Below are 19,949 nucleotides of genomic sequence, written 5' to 3' on the forward strand. Positions count from 1 at the left end.
TGCTGACTGCAGGAATGTCCACCAGAGCTGTTGCCAGAGAATTGAATGTTCATTTCTCTACCATAAACCGCCTCCAACGTTGTTTTAGAGTCCAACCGGCCTCAAAACCTCAGACCATGTGTAACCACCCCAGCCCAGGACATCCACATCTGGCTACTTCACCTGTGGGATCGTCTGAGACCAGCCACCCGGACAGCTGATGAAACTGTGGTTTGCACAACCCAAGAATTTCTACACAAACTGTCAGAAACCGTCTCAGGAAAGCTCATATGTGTTCTCGTCGTCCTCACAAGGGTCTTGACCTGACTGCAGTTCGACTTCAGTGGGCAAATGCTCACCTTCGGTGGCCACTGTCATGCTGTAGAAGTGTGCTCTTCATGGATGAATCCCAGTTTCAACTGGCAGATGGTATGACGTCGTGTGGGCGAGCGGTTTGCTGATGTCAACGTTGTGAACAGAGTGCCCCATGGTGTAGGTGGGGTTATGGCATGGGCAGGCATAAACTACAGACAATGAACACAGCTGCATATTATCGATAGCAATTTGAATGCACAGAGATATCGTGACGAGATCCTGAGGCCCATTGTTGTGCCATTTATCCACCGCCATCACCTCATGTTTCAGCATGATAATGCACAGTCCCATGTTGCAGGATCTGTATACAATTCCTGGAAGCTGAAAATGTCCCATACCCACCAGACATATCAACCATTGAGCATGTTTGGGATGCTCTGATCGACATGTATGACAGCATGTTCCAGTTTCCACCAATATCCAGCAACTTCGCACAGCCATTGAAGAGGAGTGGGACAACATTCCACAGGTCACAATCAAAAACCTGATCAACTGTATGCCAAGGAGACGTGTCGCAGCATGAGGCAAATGGTGGTCATACCAGATACTGACTGGTTTTCTGATCTATGCCTCTACCTTTTTTTAAGGTATCTGTGACCAACAGATGCATATATGTATTCCCAGTCAGGGGGAAATCCATATATTAGCACCTAATGCATTTATTTCAATTGATTGATTTCCTTATGAACTGTAACTCAGTAAAATCTTTGAAATTGTTGCATGTTGCATTTATATTTTTGTTTAGTGTATATATTTTTTTATTCTCACAAAAGCAGTGCACTGGGCCTTTACTACTCCTGTATTAGTGCACCTGTGTGTGCAGTGCAGGAAACATTTATCTTTCTCACAAAAGTAGTGCACTGGGCCTTTACTACGCCAGTATTCAGGGCTGGTCCTGGCCATTCATGGCTGGTCCGCCACAAGGAGTTGCTAGAGCACGATGAGCCAAGGAAATCCCCCCGGCCAAACCCTCCCCTAACCCGGACGATGCTGGGCCAATTGTACGCCACGCCATGGAGCTCCTGGTCACTGCCGGCTGGGACACTGCCTGGGATCGAACCCAAGGCTGAAGCGGCGCCTCAGCACTGCGATGTAGTGCCTTAGACCGCTGCACCACTCAGGAAATGTTGCCCTCTTTAATCTTCCGCCATAGACCGCCGGCTTTAACCCTGCCTAATAAGTGAGCCAGCCTTGCCTGTATTAGCGGATCAATATAGCCCTCTGCAGCACTGGAAACATTTTTTCTCTCACAAAAGTAGTGCACCGTCTGCAACGAGGGGGACCTCGGACTTTCTCATCCAATGGGTTTTGGGAAGGAGGCAAGGACAGAAAGAGGACGTGAGGAGTATACAATTGAGATTCTCCCTTTGTCGCAAAGGCGGAAAGGCAGGCGGGAGGAGACGAGATCAGGTGGGAACATTCTAGCCAATGAGATGTCACGTGCGTCCACTTACACTACATGACCGAAAGTATGTGGACACCTGCTTGTCATCTCATTCCAAAATCATGGTCATTAATATGGACTTGGTCCTCCCTTTGCTCCTATAACAGCATCCACTCTTCTGGAAAGGCTTTCCACAAGATGTTGGAACATTGCCGTGGGGACTGGCTTCCATTCAGCCACAAGAGCATTAGTGAGGTCAGGCACTGATGTTGGGCGATTAGGCCTGGCTCGCAGTCGGTGTTCCAATTCATCCCAAAGGTGTTCGATGGGGTTGAGGTCAGGGCTCTGTGTAGGCCAGTCAAGTTCTTCCACACCGATCTCGACAAACTATTTCTGTATGAACCTCGCTTTGTGCACGGGGCATTGTCATGCTGAAATAGGAAAGGGCCTTCCCCAAACAGATTCCTCCTGTCAGACGGTGAAGCATGCTTTACACTCCAGTGGATACTTGGCATTGCGCATGGTGATTTTAGGCTTGTGAGCGGTTGCTCAGCCATGGAAACCCATTTCATGAAGCTCTCAACAAATAGTTATTGTGCTGATGTTGCTTCCAGAGGCAGTTTGGAACATGGTGTTGAATGTTCAACCGAGGACAGACATTTTTTTACGCCTTACATTTTTAATTTAACCTTTATTTAACTAGGCAAGTCAGTTAAGAACAAATTCTTATTTACACTGACGGCTTAGGAACAGTGGGTTAACTGCCTTGTTCAGGAGCAGAACGACTGACCTTGTCAGCTCAGGGATTCGAACTGGCAACCTTTCGGTTACTGTCCCAACGCTCTAACCACTAGACTACCTGCCGCCCCTCTGTGAGCTTGTGTGTCCTACCACATCGCGGCTGAGCCGTTGTGTGTCCTAGACATTTCCACTTTACAATAACAGCACTTACAGATGCCCGTGGCAGCTCTGGCAGGGCAGAAATTTGACGAACTGACTTGTTGGAAAGGTTGCATCCGATGACAGTGCCACGTTGAAAGTCACTGAGCTCTTCAGTAAAGCCATTCTAATGCCAATGTTTGTCTATGGAGATTGCATGGTGGTGTGCTCGATTTAATACATCTGTTAGCAACGGGTGTGGCTGAAATAGCCAAGTCAATTAATTTGAAGGTGTGCCGACATACTTTTGTATATATTGTGTATATCAAATCACACTTTATTTGCCACATGTGCCGAATACAACAAGTGTAGACCTTACCGTGAAATGCTTATTTACAATCCCTTAACCAACAGTGCAGTTCAAGAAGAGTTAAGAAAAAATTGACCAAATAAACTAAAAGTAAAAAATAATTAAAAGTAACACAATAGCCTAAAAATAACGAGGCTATATACAGGGGGTGCCGGTACCGAGTCAGTGTGCGGGGTAAAGGTTAGTTGAGGTAATTTGTACATGTACATATCACTAAATCCATAACAACCTAAACATTAAAAAACATATATTCGATCAAATAAGCCTCACTTTGCAAATTAGCAATAAAAAACCCAGTGCTGCCAACTCCAAAGATTATGGATATACTGACAAGATACATGTCTCTCCGCCCTACAACCGCCCTAATGGGAGTCGTTGTCCACAAAGCGGCAGAGATGGCTGTCTAGCTCTCGCCTATCCTTTCTTTGGATTGGTTGATACGTCTCATTATTGTAATATTTTTTTGAATATTGAACTTGTTTATTAAATGTTTTGTATTCAATGAGGGATGTTGACATCTTCCACCTGTATTAATGGAGAGAGATGCTATGCTACTAAGATCCATGACATGAATATGCATAGCATTCTCCAGACAACTCCCAATATAAAGTGTTTTTTCTCAAAGTTGCCGGGATGTCACGTGTACGCATTTGACCCTCTTCACAAGCTCACACCTTTGATTTCTCATGCATTCTATTTTCTAATTAGTCCAGTGTATATTCAGTGCTTTAACTTTTCATTGTGCCACCAAATATGTTTTTATATCGGACTATATGCGCCTGCAATTCTACATCACCAGCATTGTAACTGCGGCAGCATCACCCGGGAAATCCATAATTTCCCATTCACTGCACTGTTAACAGCGGCAGATTGAAGCGTGTGATTGGTTTAGTAAGGGTCTGGGACCAAGGCGATTGGATGCGCGTTTGTAAAGAAACACACCTCATGATAAGAGTGGAGCAGACCACCACGGCACACTGGACAGGGATGTTCGTTCTCCACTGAACAAACCCTTACAAAAAAGGATAGCTGCTGTAAAAGTGCAGTAACTGCAGTCGACTGTGGTATTTTGGACGCAGTCATTTCAGAATTACTGCAGTTGAACTGCAGTAATACTGCACTGTAACTGCAGTTAGAATGCAAAATTACTGCAGTAAAAAAACTTATTTTAGAAGCAGTATTTGCAGCACACTGCAATTATGCTGCACTCTAACTACAGTTATACTAGTGGACTGCAGTTATACCTCACTCTGACTGCAATGTTTTTTCATAAGGAAAGTTTATGATCTCAATTGTCAAAAGAGCAGCACAGCAACATGTAGCGCTGTTTTGTGCACAATTGTCAACAAGGGAATTTGCTGTCACTCCTGTTGCTGTCGCAGAACGCTTCCTTTTGACAGCATATGACAATATTATAGCCTATTACTAGTGATTGAATCCACCACTTGCATGAGCCCAGATCCATTGGCTACATTATTTACCTTGTTTGGTCATTGTCAATTTAGTACTAGGTTCATTAGGCTGTAACATCGAAAAGGGAGCATTCAGCCAGAATTCTGGTAGAGTGACTTGATTTGGCTCACTGTATTATGAACATTATTTTGCCCTAACAGATTGTGAACCCAAATGTGTAACTGATTTTAGTGGAGGACAATAAATTAAAATATAATTTGTGTTGGGTGTAATGGCAGATTTAGGCTATGTCATTTTGTCTTCGGGAGATTTTAACATCTGTTTAATTTATTTGGTCTCTCACAATAGCTGATGAAAGTCCTTAGAACAAGTAAGAGCAAGTAAAACTAAATGCATGCTCTTCAACCGATTGCTGCCCGCACCTGCCCCTCCCGTCCAGCATCACTACTCTGGACGGTTCTGACTTAGAATATGTGGACAACTACAAATACCTAGGTGTCTGGTTAGACTGTAAACACTCCTTCCAGACTCACATTAAGCAACTCCAATCCAAAATTAATTCTAGAATCGGCTTCCTATTTCACAACAAAGCATCCTTCACTCATGCTGCCAAACATACCCTCGTAAAACTGACTCTCATGCCGATCCTTGACTTCGGCGATGTCATTTACAAAATAGCCTCCAACACTCAGCAAATTGGATGCAGTCTATCACTGTGCCATCCGTTCTGTCACCAAAGCTCCATATACTACCCACCACTACGACCTGTATGCTCTCGTTGGCTGACCCTCGCTACATATTCGTCGCTAAACCCACTGGCTCCAGGTCATCTATAAGTCTTTGCTAGGTAAAGCCCCGCCTTATCTCTGCTCACTGGTCACCATAGCAACACCCACCTGTAGCACACGCTCCAGCAGGTATATTTCACTGGTCACCCCCAAAGCCAATTCCTCCTTTGGCCGCCGTTCCTTCCAGTTCTCTGCTGCCAATGACTGGAACGAATTGCAAAAATCACTAAAGCTGGAGACTCATATCTCCCTCACTAACTTTAAGCATCAGCTGTCAGAGCAGCTCACAGATCACTGCACCTGTACATAGCCCATCTGTAAATAGCCCATCCAACTACCTCATCCCCAGTCTGTTATTTAATTTGCTCCTTTGCACCCCAGTATCTCTACTTGCACATTCATCTTCTGCACATCCATCACTCCAGTGTTTAATTGCAAAATTGTAATTATTTCACCACTATGGCCTATTTCTTGCCTTACCTCCCTTATTTTACCTAATTTGCACACACTGTATATAGACTTTTTCTATTGTGTTATTGACTGTATGTTTATTCCATGTGTAACTCTGTGTTGTTGTTTGTGTCGCACTGCTTTGCTTCATCTTGGCCAGGTCGCAGTTGTAAATGAGAACTTATTCTCAACTAACCTACCTGGTTAAATAAAGGTGAAATACATTTCTTTTTTAAAGAACAATTACCATCCCATACAATGGACTAAAATATAGACTAATTAGTGTGGTTTTCTCAGCAAGAACATTACTGTCATTCGCCAGACTTATTATTTCACTTCTTACCAATGTTACTGGTGTAATTAGGCTATTTGAAATCTGATACGTCAACTCGTGTCTGCATTTTTGTAAGCATTTATGGACAGTGGCTGTCATAAAATGAGAATAGGCTACATTGAAATGCTCCTTGCCTCAAATATCCTGTTTTGTAATGTTAGTATTGTGCACAAGCTGCTGCTAGGCAGAAATGGTAGGCATAAATGCAAAATATGTTGCCCATGTAGAGCAGTTTCCCAACTCCAGTCCTCAAGTACCCCCAATAGCACACATTTCTGTTGTAGCCCCAGACAAACCCATTGGATTCAACTTGTCAACTAATCATCAAGCCCTCAATGAGTTGAGTCAGGTGAGTTTGTCTGGGGCTACAACGTGTGCCGTTGGGGGTACTGGAGGACTGGAGTTGGGAAACACTGATGTAGATGAATATGATGGAAAGGTTTTGCAAATCAGCCTCAACCATCTGAAGGTTGATATTCATTAGATTTATCTTGAATGTGGAGTAATTTGCAGAAATCAAATGTCACATATTGAAACCCCCAGTATTTGTAAACATATATCAGGGGTGGCCAACCCCCTTGGAGAGCTATCTCCAGGCAGGATTTTCTATGGTCCTATTTTAAAAGGGATAGTCTAGTTCACCCAAATGAATTACATATTTACATGTTTGTTTATTATGGACAAGAAGAGACTGCAGTTCATCATATGGTTAGCCGCTGCCACCAATTGTTAATATTGGCATTTTCTAACCAAAAAAACAAATGTAATTCAATGTCTCCCAGTTTATCGTCGCAATCCATGCAGCGCATCACAACTAAAATGATCACAATACACATTAGCACTTTCTGCAGTGGTTTATCTACATCTGTTTCTGACACCGCACAGCAAAGCAACCCACAAGTTGGAAAAGTCCAAGGAATGCGACACACTGCACATACCGCGACCTAGTCCGGCAGATGAGTTGCGGCGGCGCACATTGCCTCCCATTGAAATGAATGGGCTTCCGCCGCAACGCATATGGTTTACCGCAGTTGGTGTGCATGAGGCTTTAAGGCAACCTGGTCGCGTTCGCCTGCTTAGACGTTGCATTCATCAGCCAATGGTTGCGTGCCACGTCATCGACTGTGCCGTTGGATACCAGATTGCTATAACATATGATGTGGTAAGCTGATAGATAAAATACCTATCCAGGCACTGTAAGATCTGTCAGTCATCAGTAAAGTCTGAGGAGAGGAACGCACCCAATGACCCTCAGCGCCTCCCACTTAAGATTATAGATGGATCCCCCTCGTTATAATTGGTTTGCGTTAATAAAAAAGTAAACAAGAGGACTTCATTTTTTGGGGTTTAAGAATTTAATGAGCTCAGGCTGCCATTATATAAATCGCAGCTAAGCTGTGTTTCATTATTCCACTATCCAGAAACATGTTGGATCATTCAACCAAGATGTTTGGTAACACAGGGGTGTTAAAATTACAAAAGTGATGGGTGGTGGACGAGGTGAGGATTTTCTACTATGTTCTAGACATGATGAAAAACAATGACAAGAGCAGATATTTTTTTGCCAGATTTGTAATATTTAATGAACAAAATGTGTTATCTTTACAAATGAATCATAATTTAGAAAATGGAGCTTTGATATATTTAGTGTTCTGTGAATGTCCATAATTGTTTTTTAAGCAGTTCTCATGAAAGCTAGAATCCTTAGTTGCTACATAATTGGACGTATAAATGAATGATATAGCTATATGCATTGATTCTTGAAGAATAACTTATAAATGCCTAATGAGCTTTACTTCAACTGTCGTACCCCATCAGAACCCAAAATATAAGCTTGTAATCACATTTTTGTAAACAAACACTGTGTAGCCTCAAAACAGGGTTAAAACTATCAATCTGATATCATGGATTGTCAGTCCATAGCGCTCACTTTGAATTTGAGAGTGGTTACATTTCTCCAGGCCCATCCCTCAGCTTTTTACCAAAACATAGGCGGTGTGACTGCTTTGTTATCGTTTCAATTAAGGATTCCAGCTTTTAGTTCAATTGACATCCTTGACATCAAAGTTGCCGGTGTTGGTAAAATCTCCATAGTTTTGATCAAAAAGAGCATTAATTAAAAAGGTACATGCAATACAAATAAAATGTTTGCTTTACTGCAAATACCAAACCCTGAGGTTTTAATTAGAATTTCTATCAAAATTAACTTCCACTCTTGGAATTTGGCATTTAGAAAGGTGTGAGTGGCCCTGACAGTGGCCCTCCAACCTACCTCTCCAAAGAAAATGTTAGTCCAACAGAAACAAAAAGTTATCCTCGAAGGCTGAAGTTGAGAGCATTTCACATCTCCCATTTAAGAGGCAAAGTCTGTACTCTGGAACTGTATGGGCTACAATTGTAGTTCTGCAGTTCTGGAACTTTGTGCATCAGAGTTGTAGTTCTGGAATGGTGTGCTCCAGCATTCTTGTTTTGTAGTCCTGGAACTGTGTTTTCTAATCTAAAGTTCTGTAGCTGGACCCCACTCGAAGTCCTCAGTCTCGCCATTGTCATCGGAGCTGTCACTGCCTCGGATCTGAGTGCGTCTCGTCTGGACAGCCTGGTGGTGAGCCAACCTATGAGGAAATAGAAGAGAAAGACACATAATTTACTGTCACTTCAGTCTTACTCAACTTGGATAGAACAATTTGGACTAGAAGTAGTTTCTCACTTTCCAGTTGCTAAGGTTGGTTTATAGACATGGATTATGATGATTATCCAATTAAACAAATACCATCACACATATTAATATTATCAGATATAGGCCTACTTCACTTACACAATGAATGATGGGGAAGCTTTCCTCTCCTGAGGTTCTGCCATATGGGTCTGAAAGAGGGAACGTAGTCATGGGTCAAAATCACTGGAGACATAAGTTAACAGAGTATTTGAGCCTTTGGAAGTAAACTAAGAGCTTATGGAAGATCTGTAAGAGTTTAGTGATATGATGGACTGAGACAGTCCCATCAGTACCTGTTGGAGTTTCTTCTCTATGACTGACATTGTGACGGATGGGGGGCTCTCTGGGAGCAGCTCGGCTGACGGGGGCTCAGGAACAAAGATTCTGGGGTTAGGGGCTATGAAGTCAGGGTGTTCATCCGAGTGGGTGGTCGGAACAGCCGGGTTAATGGCGCTGAAGTCCGAATCTGAAAAGCTATGATAGGACGGGGTGTCATCAGTGACGACATCGTGAGGAGAGCTGTCAGATGGACGACGGGTCGACCTGGGCTCAGGCACATGCATCAGGGGTGGGACCTCTCCCAGAGGCTCGGGGGATGGGTCGGGGCTGTGGTACTCGGCGGCGGGCTCTGAGGAGCGGGCCAGAGCGGTGGGCCTGGATATCCGGAGCTGGTTGCTGGCGTCAAATGGTTCCTCCAGGTCCTCATTGTCAGTGTAGACCTCTCCGTCTGTAAACGCCTCTCCATCCGTGTCCTCTAGGTCACTGGCAGCACTCAGGTAGTCCGAATGAGTCCGGTCCAACGCATCCAGCTCCTCCTCTCCGCCTCCCTCCAACTAAACACACAGACATGCATTTACTTTAGTCTTTATTCTGCCAGGTAATTCATTGAGAGCAAATTCCCAGTTTGACTGTGAGCTGGGATCTGTCTGTCTTACCGTGACTTCTGAGACCCAGACAGGTTTGGCCTGCTGGTGTCTGATCTTGTCTTTCAGAGTCTCATACCACACATTAGAGCTGGGCTGGAGGGCAATACGAGCTGGGAAGTATGGGAACAATGGGACATAGTTATGAATAAAACCACTTGACCTTTTTTAACAGATAAACTACTTAAGAGCAAAAACAACAAGTACAGTTGAAGTCGGAAGTTTACATACACTTAGGTTGGAGTCATTAAAACTTGTTTTTCAACCACTCCACAAATGTCTTGTTTTGGCAAGTCAGTTAGGACATCTACTTTGTGCATGACAAGTCATTTTTCCAACAATTGTTTACAGACAGATGATTTCACTTATAATTCACTGTATCACAATTCCAGTAGGTCAGAAGTTTACATACAGTATGTTGACTGTGCTTTTAAACAGCTTGGAACGTTCCAGAAAATTATGTCATGGCTTTAGAAGCTTCTGATAAGCTAATTGACATAATTTGAGTCAATTGGAGGTGCACCTGTGGATGTATTTCAAGACCTACCTTCAAACTCAGTGCCTCTTTGCTTGACATCATGGGAAAATCAAAATAAATCAGCCAAGACCTCAGAATTTTTTTTTTAGACCTCAACAAGTCTGGTTCATCCTTGGGATCAATTTCCAAACGCCTGAAGATACCACGTTCATCTCTACAAACAATAGTACGCAAATATAAACACCATGGGACCACGCAGCCGTCATACCGCTCAGGAAGGAGACCTGTCTCATAGAGATGAACGTACTTTGGTGCGAAAAGTGCAAATCAATCCCAGAACAGCAGCAAAGGACCTTGTGAAGATGCTGGAGGAAACAGGTACAAAATGATCTATATCCACAGTAAAACGAGTCCTATATCAACATAACCTGAAAGACCGCTCAGCAAAGAAGAAGCCACTGCTCCAAAACCGCCATAAAAAAGCCAGACTACCGTTTGCAACTGCACATGGAGAAATGTCCTCTGGTCTGATGAAACAAAAATAGAACTGTTTGGCCATAATGACCATTGTTATGTTTGGAGGAAAAAGGGGGAAGCTTGCAAGCCGAAGAACCATCTCAAAATTCATCCAACTTATTGTGGGAAGCTTGTGGAAGGCTACCCGAAACGTTTGACCAAAGTTAAACAATTTAAAGGCAATGCTACCAAATACTAATTGAGTGTATGTAAACTTCTGACCCACTGGGAATGTGATGAAAGAAATAAAAGCTGAAATAAATCATTCTATCTACTATTATTCTGACATTTCACATTCTTAAAATAAAGTGTTGATCCTAACTGACCTAAGACAGGGAATGTTTACAAGGACTAAATGTCAGGAATTGTGAAAAACGGAGTTTAAAATGTATTTGGCTAAGGTGTATGTAAACTTCCGACTTCAACAGTATGTGTTTTGATAACACAGGTATGTGTGTGTTTACCTGCGAATAGATGGCCGCAGTGCTTCCTCATCTTGAGGGCCTGTGCGTAGAGGCGTCTGGAGCTCTTGTTGGAGTTCGGGCACATCCTCTGCCTCATGGCCTTGACGTCCTTCCTGCTGTGTGGGTCCAGGAACAGCACCATGGGGTGGTACTGGATGTAGTTCAGACGCTCCACTGCAGTAGGAGTAATGTCCAGCAGAGGGTGCTTGTTCTGGACACAGAGGCGTGAAGAAACATACAATTAGGCATTGTTCTTCAATTGCGAGGTGCATAAATGGAGGAATTCAGATATTACGTTATTGTTTTAGCAATACCCACAGAGTTTTTAATCTACGGTACGCGACATGGTTCAATGTGCCAATAAACCAGCACAATCTACTTGTTTTTCTCTCTCGATTTGTCGCCGTCTTGGAGCTAGAGTTAACTTCTAATGCGGATACAAAAAAAGAGTAATGGAGAGCACAGTATAATACGGCGAACTTAGAAAATGAAGCATTTGTGGTAAGTATATGGGAGCCGCCATCTTCATGCATGTCCGCCATTCTGGTCCTGGATTCAAACAAGCATATAGTTGTACGTCTGTCTCACACCACAACAGGTCACATCTTCCCAGTTTGTTTCATCACCTTCTCTGCAATCCTTCGGACTGTGTCCAGCTTGATGACCGTAGAAGCGGTGTCTGCTCCACTACTACGAGGAACCATCTCTGCCACCTCATATTCATCAGGCATCTCTCTGGCCAGCTTCTCCATGGCCACATCATTCAGAGGACCCAAGATGACGATTGGCCGTTTGAAATTAGCTGGAGATAAACATGGGTCCACGTACATGGGTTGATTCACAATACAAAATGTTTAGTACACAAACTTGTTTAAAAGTGTTTGACTATTATGTGAACTATTATGTAATATAACCTTCTCTGAGCAGAACTCTCTCGTACGCTGGGAATTTGCCCTGTATAGTGAGTTGGAGCAGGTCGTCGCGGGTCCGGCGGACGTTCTTCTTGGCCCCTCTAAGCCCCCGTAGTTTCCAGAACTCTGCCCTGGGCCCTGAGACCTGGCGATCCCCTCCTCCTCCACTGGCCCTCTGAGCCTGCTCCATACTGGCCAGTGTCTCAGCCCTGGGTGAGAGACAGAATGATTGTAGAATTACTGCTACCCTAATGACAGTATGAGGCTGCGTTTACATAGGCAGCCCAATTCTGATCTTGTCTTTCTTTTGACCAATCAGATCACTCATTTGCTAATAATTGGGTAAAATATCAGAATTGGACTGACTGTGTAAATGCAGCATAAGTATACAAATTGGAAATACGTTGCCATCAGATGTCATCCTTTGTAACCTAATGTATCTTTTTACATTTATCTTTTTACATCCAAATCCAACCAATCATATAATCAATAACTCACTCATTCTAGTCTCAACTCACCCGGTCTGGTTGGGGATGGTGCCCTTGTCCAGCTCGTGCAGGTCGTTGCCCATGCGTATAGCCAGCCACTTCCCCAGCTTGCCCCTGTGCATGGTGTCCACCACCCTGAACACCTCTCCCCTGGTGAAGGCTAGGCTGTTGTGGCCCTCTGCCTCGTTGTCAAAGTGGGTCCGGATGTAGAACGAGTCCCCCAAGTTGGACTTCAGTATCTTCTTGTATACTGACAAGAGAGGAAGAATAATTTAGGAATAATTTAATAATTTGTATGTACCTTATTTGTTACTGGGTAGAGTTATTACATAGTAATTGTCATATGGGCAAGTCCTCTGAAATCAACCACAAATCTTCCCCCCTGCACCTGGTTCTGCCTCTAAGGACGTTATACTCACTGTCCATCTTGTTCTGAGTACGGATGTCCACCGGCTCCCCTCTCTTTATGTTGATCAGGAACATAGCAGCTTCCTCACGGTTAAAATGACTAAAGTCCACCCCATTCACCTAGAACAAGACCATAGCCCATAAGTGGGTGAGAGATGTGTTGCATATACTTGTACTGTAGATAGTGACCACTGAAGTGCTGATTTACACTAACACTTGTCCCAGAGAGCTAGTGTGCACAGGCTTTTGCTTCAGCACGGCATAGAAAAAAACTGAATTAACTAATAAAGATCTTAATTGAATCAGATGTGTTAGTGCTGGGCAGAAACAAAAGCATGCACACCATGTACCGGTGGTGACCGCAACAGTGAGTCTCACCTGCATGATCTGGTCCCCCTCCTTCATGCCTTGCTCATGGGCAGGACTGTTGGGCTGAACCCCCCCAACAAAGATGCCCACGTCATTACCCCCCACCAGCCTCAGGCCTACGCTGCCCTCCTTCACAAACGACACTGTGTTCAGATCGGAGCTATATCTGAGAGAAGATAGTACAGATCAAAAGGAGTATTTATGAAAAGGAGCATTGTCCAGTCATATTCAATAGACTATAGGATACCGAACAAATAAATCACTTATGGTGGTCTGCATTGTGAATGGGTTGTACATTTTTTATATTTGACATTTTTTCTAAGGCTATACTGTATGGGTATAAATAAATCACCTTACCCCAAGTTAGGTGTGGGGATGGAGTCCGGAGGTAAGGAGTAGAGGGGTTCCTCTGTCTTGGCTGAAATGGAAATAACAGTTAAGACCTTCCTTCCATCCACAGAGTTACTAACACGTTATAAAGAGGACATTGGAGAGCTGATACAAGAGAGTTGGTACTTACAGTAGGCTGGAGGGTTGCTCTTCACTGATATCCCATAGCGGACAGTTCCATTGGCTCTGCGTGGAATACTACAAGAGAAGAGATACCATTCACTGACATTTCCACAATAAGTGAGTTAGAGGTCAGAGAAGGTGGAAGTGTACACACACACTTGTGATCAGATTGACTTGAAGAGTAACATGACTTGTCACAGAGGACGTTTCTTGGAGGTGTGCATTCCTTTTGTTTATGGTGGTTTATTAAACTGTCTGATCTTTACCTGGTTGTCAACAGTGGTTTCTAGTGTTTTACCTGTGGTTGCTCTCCACATCGGTACTCCCAGACCTCCGAGGGGGTGAAGGTGCACGGTCTGACTCAGAGGAATCTGAAGAGAGCAAAAACAGAGGATGAGGATACAGACTTCCAACCCCAAGTTCAATCTTACTAGACAGTGCCCATCTTTCATATGAGGGACACTGACCTGAGACTGGTCTGGAGGGGGTCATGCCTCGTTGAGGGGGGTCCTGTCTCACTAATGGAGCTGGAGAAGACTGCATCTCAGGCAGAGCTCTGGGAGAGAGAGAGGAGAGCTAGAGAGCGCAATCATACTCAATACAAAGCTCTTATCGTGTCAACTACTATAGAAATCCTATAGTTAAATACTAGCTAATTGGACTGAAAGGGGTTATCAAGAGTGCGATGTTGACCGACTTCAAACAGTGTGTGATCTTAGCATGCAGAACTGTGCATGTTAAATGTGTCAATATTGATTCAGTTCCTTGTCCAAATAAACCAACCAGTCTAGCATCCTGGATTTATCCTCCGAACATATTATGTTCTGAAGCAGTCAGCTATTGAAACAGTTTTTAATCAACGTGTATGTGTACCAACGTCTTTAACTTGCCATTTTGCACTCAACTAAGTTTACGCATCGCAGTATTATCTTGGCCAGTATCATCACATTCTCCTGTTAACGGGTTGGTGTGTTCGTCTGTCAGCATTACCTGTAACTGTTCTTGGATCCCCGGGAACTGGAGCCTCCACTGTCTGCAAATTCCCGTCGAGGTACGGATGAATAACTTGCCTCTGACTCTGATCCTGAGCGCCCTGTGGACATGGCCAGACACACACACATACAGTACCAGTCAAAGGTTTGGACAGCCCTACTCAGTCAAGGGTTTTTCTTTATTTTTACTATTTTCTACATTGTAGAATAATAGTGAAGACCTCAAAACTATGAAATAACACATATAGAATCATTCAAAGTAGCCACCCTTTGCCTTGATGACAGCTTTGCACACTCTTGGTATTCTCTCAACCAGCTTCATGAGGTAGTCACCTGGAATGCATTTCAATTAACAGGTGTGCCATGTTAAAAGTTAATTTGTGTAATTTCTTTCATTCTTAATGCGTTTGAGCCAATCAGTTGTGTTGTGACAAGGGTGGTATACAGAAGATAGCCCTATATGGTAATAGATCAAGTCCATATTATGACAAGAACAGCTCAAATAAGCAAAGAGAAACAGTCCATCATTACTTTAAGACATGAAGGTCAGTCAATACGGAAATTAAGAACTTTGAACGTTTCTTCAAGTGCAGTCGCGAAAACCATCAAGCGTTATGAGGACCACCACAGGAAAGGAAGACCCAGAGTTACCTTTGCTTCAGAGGATAAGTTCATTAGAGTCAACTGCACCTCAGATTGTAGCCCAAATAAATGCTTCACAGAGTTCAAGTAACAAACATCTCAACATCAACTGTTCAGAGAACACTGCATGAAATCAGGCCTTCATGGTCAAATTGCTGCAAAGAAACCACTATTAAAAGGACACCAATAATAATAATAAGAGACTTGCTTGGGCCAAGAAACACAAGACATAGACATCGGACCGGTGGTAATCTGTCCTTTGGTCTGATGAGTCCAAATTTGAGATATTTGGTTGCAACCGCCGCGTCTTTGTGAGACGCAGAGTAGGTGAACGGATTATCTCTGCATGTATGGTTCCCACCGTGAAGCATGGAGGAGGAGGTGTGATGGTGCTTTGCTGGTGACACTGTCTGTGATTTATTTAGAATTCAAGGCACACTTAACCAGCATGGTTACCACAGCATTCTGCAGCGATACGCCATCCCATCTGGTTTGCGCTTAGTGGGACTATCATTTGTTTTTCAACAAGACAATGACCCAAAACACACCTCCAGGCTGTGTAAGGACTATTTGACTAAGGGGGAGAGTGATGGAGTGCTGCATCAGATGACCTGGCCTCTACAATCACCTAACCTTTTATTTAAATAGGCAAGTCAGTTCATTTACAATGACGTCCTACACCGGCCAAACCCTAACCCTACGCTGGGCCGATTGTGCGCCGCCCTACGGGACTCCCAATCACGGCCAGTTGTGATAAAGCCTGGAATCGAACCAGGGTCTGTAGTGACACCTCTAACACTAAAATGCAGTGCCGTAGACTGCTGCGCCACTTGAGATGGTTTGGGATGAGTTGGACCGCAGAGTGAAGGAAAAGCAGCCAACAAGTGCTCAGCATATGTGGGAACTCCTTCAAGACTGTTGGAAAAGCATTCCAGGTGAAGCTGGTTGAGATGATGCCAAGAGTGGGCAAAGCTGTCATCAAGGCAAAGGGTGGCTACTTTGAAGAAACTTAAATATAAAATATATTTTGATTTGTTTAACACATTTTTTGGTTACTACAGGATTCCATATGTGTTATTTCATAGTTTTGATGTCTTCACTATTATTCTACAATGTAGAAAATAGTAAAAATAAAGTAAAACCCTTGAATAAATAGGTGTCCAAACTTTTGTTTTGTACTGTAGGTAAACAAAATCAAATCATAAACATACCAAACATGAGCAATAATATAGGCATAAGTTACAAGTAAGTAATTGTCAATATGCACACAGCGCACCTTTAGCATGGTTGCTCATTGTGACACTGGGAGCCTTCCACCTGGGGGGCTCCACTTGGGGCTCCACAGCTACTAAAGGAGTGGCTCTGGAATAGAAGAGGGAGTTGGGAGTGAGGGAGAAGGAAGACAATAGAACTCAGTTACATGTGGAGAAAATAAATAATGATGAGAAGACTTAATATATTCACATCAGGACATCTGGGGGAGCTGTCTCACATAGCAAGACCCTACTGGCTGATCACAGTTGGTAATTAACAATTACAAGGATAATTGTTGCTTTTAATTGAACAACTGCATTTTACTTGTTATCCATGCCATGGATGCTAACCCTAACTCATCCATGTACAGTCGTGGCCAAAAGTTTTGAGAATGACACAAATATTAATTTTCACAAAGTCTGCTGCCTCAGTTTGTATGATGGCAATTTGCATATACTCCAGAATGTTATGAAGAGTGATCAGATGAATTGCAATTAATTGCAAAGTCCCTCTTTGCCATGCAAATTAACTGAATCCCCCAAAAACTGGTGTGAGTGTTGACGAGGACAAGGCGGGAGATCACTCTGTCATGCTGATTAGGTTTGAATAACAGACTGGAAGCTTCAAAAGGAGGGTGGTGCTTGGAATCATTGTTCTTCCTCTGCCAATCATGGTTACCTGCAAGGAAACACGTGCCGTCATCATTGCTTTGCACAAAAAGGGCTTCACAGGCAAGGATATTGCTGCCAGTAAGATTGCACCTAAATCAACCATTTATCGGAGCATCAAGAAATTCAAGCAGAGCGGTTCAATTGTTGTGAAGAAGGCTTCAGGGCGCCCAAGAAAGTCCAACAAGCGCCAGGACCGTCTCCTAAAGTTGATTCGGCTGCGGGATCGGGGAACCACCAGTACAGAGCTTGCTCAGGAATGGCAGCAGGCAGGTGTGAGTGCATCTGCACACACAGTGAGGCGAAGACTTTTGGAGGATAGCCTGGTATCAAGAAGGGCAGCAAAGAAGCCACTTCTCTCCAGGAAAAACATCAGGAACAGACTGATATTCTGCAAAAGGTACAGGGATTGGACTGCTGAGGACTGGGGTAAAGTCATTGTCTCTGATGAAGCACCTTTCCGATTGTTTGGGGCATCCGGAAAAAAAGCTTGTCCGGAGAAGACAAGGTGAGCGCTACCATCAGTCCTGTGTCATGCCAACAGTAAAGCATCCTGAGACCATTCATGTGTGGGGTTGCTTCTCAGCCAAGGGAGTGGGCTCACTCACAATTTTGCCTAAGAACACTGCCATGAATAAAGAATGGTACCAACACATTCTCCGAGAGCAACTTTTCCCAACCATCCACGAACAGTTTGGTGACGAACAATGCCTTTTCCAGCATGATGGAGCACCTTGCCATAAGGCAAAAGTGATACCTAAGTGGCTCGGGGAACAAAACATCGATATTTTGGGTCCATGGCCAAGAAACTCCCCAGACCTTAATCCCATTGAGAACTTGTGGTCAATCCTCAAGAGGCGGGTGGACAAACAAACCCCCACAAATTCTGACAAACTCCAAGCATTGATTATGCAAGAATGGGCTGCCATCAGTCAGGATGTGGCCCAGAAGTTAATTGACAGCATGCCAGGGCGGATTGCAGAGGTCTTGAAAAAGAAGGGTCAACACTGCAAATATTGACTCTTTGCATCAACTTAATGTAATTGTCAATGAAAGCCTTTGACACTTATGAAATTCTTGTAATTATACTTCAGTATTCCATAGTAACATCTGACAAAAATATCTAAAGACACTGAAGCAGCAAACTTTGTGGAAATTAATATTTGTCATTCTCAAAACTTTTGGCCACGACTGTATAGTTCCAAATGCATTTGAGATTCTTTTCGAATTAGACCAATATAATGCTCATTCATTATCAGGCATTCTATGTTTTTTTTAATCATGCTGCTAATTGCTTTGTAATGGCCAGATTCAGCAACATATACAGTAGAGGGATGTGCTTAGTGAAAGTCGCTTTTACTTTATTGGCAAACAAAACCTCACAGTCCTGACTGGTTTCATCACTGCCTGGTATGGCAACTGCTCGGCTTCCGACCGCAAGTCTCTACAGAGGGTAGTGCGTACGGCCCTGTACATCCCTGGGGCCAAGCTTCCTGCCATCCAGGACCTCTATACCAGGCGGTGTCAGAGGAAGGCCCTAAAAATTGTCAAAGACTCCAGCCACCCTAGTCATATACTGTTCTCTCTGCTACCACACGGCAAGCGGTACCGGAGCACCAAGTCTAGGTCCAAAAGGCTTCTAAACAGCTTCTACCCCCAAACCATAAGACTCCTTCATCAAATAGTACTCGCAAAACACCAGTCTCAAAGTCAACAGTGAAGAGGCGATTCCGGGATGCTGGCCTTCTAGGCAGAGTTGCAAAGAAAAAGCCATATCTCAGACTGGCCATTAAAAAGAAAAAATTAAGATGGGCAAAAGAACACAGACACTGGACAGAGGAACTCTGCCTGGAAGGCCAGCATCCCGGAGTCGCCTCTTCACTGTTGACGTTGAGACTGGGGTTCTGCGGGTACTATTTAATGAAGCTGCCAGTTGAGGACTTGTGAGGCGTCTGTTTCTCAAACTAGACACTAATGTACTTGTCCTCTTGCTCAGTTGTGCAGCGGCGCCTCCAACTCCTCTATTCTGGTTAGAGCCAGTTTGCGCTGTTCTGTCAAGGGAGTAGTACACAGCGTTGTACGAGGTCTTCAGTTTCTTTGCAATTTCTCACATGGAATAGCCTTCATTTCTCAGAACAAGAATAGACTGACGAGTTTCAGAAGAAAGTTATTTGTTTCTGGCCATTTTGAGCCTGTAATCAAACCCACAAATACTGACACTCCAGATACTCAACTAGTCTAAAGAAGGCCAGTTTTATTGCTTTTTTAAAATCAGCGGTTTTCAGCTGTGCTAACATAATTGCAAAAGGGTTTTCTAATGATCAATTAGCCTTATAAACTTGAATTAGCTAACACAACGTGCCAATGGAACACAGGCGTGATGGTTGCTGATAATGGGCCTCGGTACGCCTATGTAGATATTCCATTAACAAAAAAAAAGAAGATCTAAATGAAATTCAAAATAAAAAGATGCCATTTACAACTACAATAGTCATTTACAACATTAACAATGTCGACACTGTTTTTCTGATCAATTTGATGTTATTTTAATGTACCAAAAATGAGCTTTTCTTTCAAAAACAAGGACATTTCTAAGTGACCACAAACATTTGAACGGTAGTGTACACATTACCTC

The 19,949-nt window shown here is 43.5% G+C and overlaps 1 protein-coding gene across 6 annotated transcripts in view; it reads right to left on the reverse strand.

Annotated features, from left to right (window-relative positions):
* Positions 1-7,528: 7,528 nt before the first annotated feature.
* LOC139540943 (tight junction protein ZO-3-like) overlaps positions 7,529-19,949 on the reverse strand; it is a 30,727-nt gene continuing 18,306 nt past the window's right edge. For all 6 annotated transcript variants that reach the window (XM_071345025.1, XM_071345024.1, XM_071345028.1 and 3 more), the window contains 16 exons: positions 16,669-16,754; positions 14,749-14,851; positions 14,226-14,314; positions 14,057-14,129; positions 13,766-13,833; positions 13,603-13,663; positions 13,255-13,411; positions 12,888-12,996; positions 12,499-12,718; positions 11,984-12,189; positions 11,696-11,871; positions 11,070-11,280; positions 9,624-9,724; positions 8,982-9,521; positions 8,788-8,837; positions 7,529-8,584 (listed from right to left, as the gene is read on the reverse strand). In XM_071345025.1, the coding sequence (XP_071201126.1) occupies positions 8,470-8,584; positions 8,788-8,837; positions 8,982-9,521; positions 9,624-9,724; positions 11,070-11,280; positions 11,696-11,871; positions 11,984-12,189; positions 12,499-12,718; positions 12,888-12,996; positions 13,255-13,411; positions 13,603-13,663; positions 13,766-13,833; positions 14,057-14,129; positions 14,226-14,314; positions 14,749-14,851; positions 16,669-16,754 (2,365 nt within the window). In that variant the 3' untranslated portion in view covers positions 7,529-8,469. The remainder of the gene's footprint in view (positions 8,585-8,787; positions 8,838-8,981; positions 9,522-9,623; positions 9,725-11,069; positions 11,281-11,695; positions 11,872-11,983; positions 12,190-12,498; positions 12,719-12,887; positions 12,997-13,254; positions 13,412-13,602; positions 13,664-13,765; positions 13,834-14,056; positions 14,130-14,225; positions 14,315-14,748; positions 14,852-16,668; positions 16,755-19,949) is intronic.

The sequence above is a fragment of the Salvelinus alpinus genome, chromosome 16 (genome assembly GCF_045679555.1).
Source record: "Salvelinus alpinus chromosome 16, SLU_Salpinus.1, whole genome shotgun sequence".
Taxonomy (NCBI): Eukaryota; Metazoa; Chordata; class Actinopteri; order Salmoniformes; family Salmonidae; genus Salvelinus; species Salvelinus alpinus.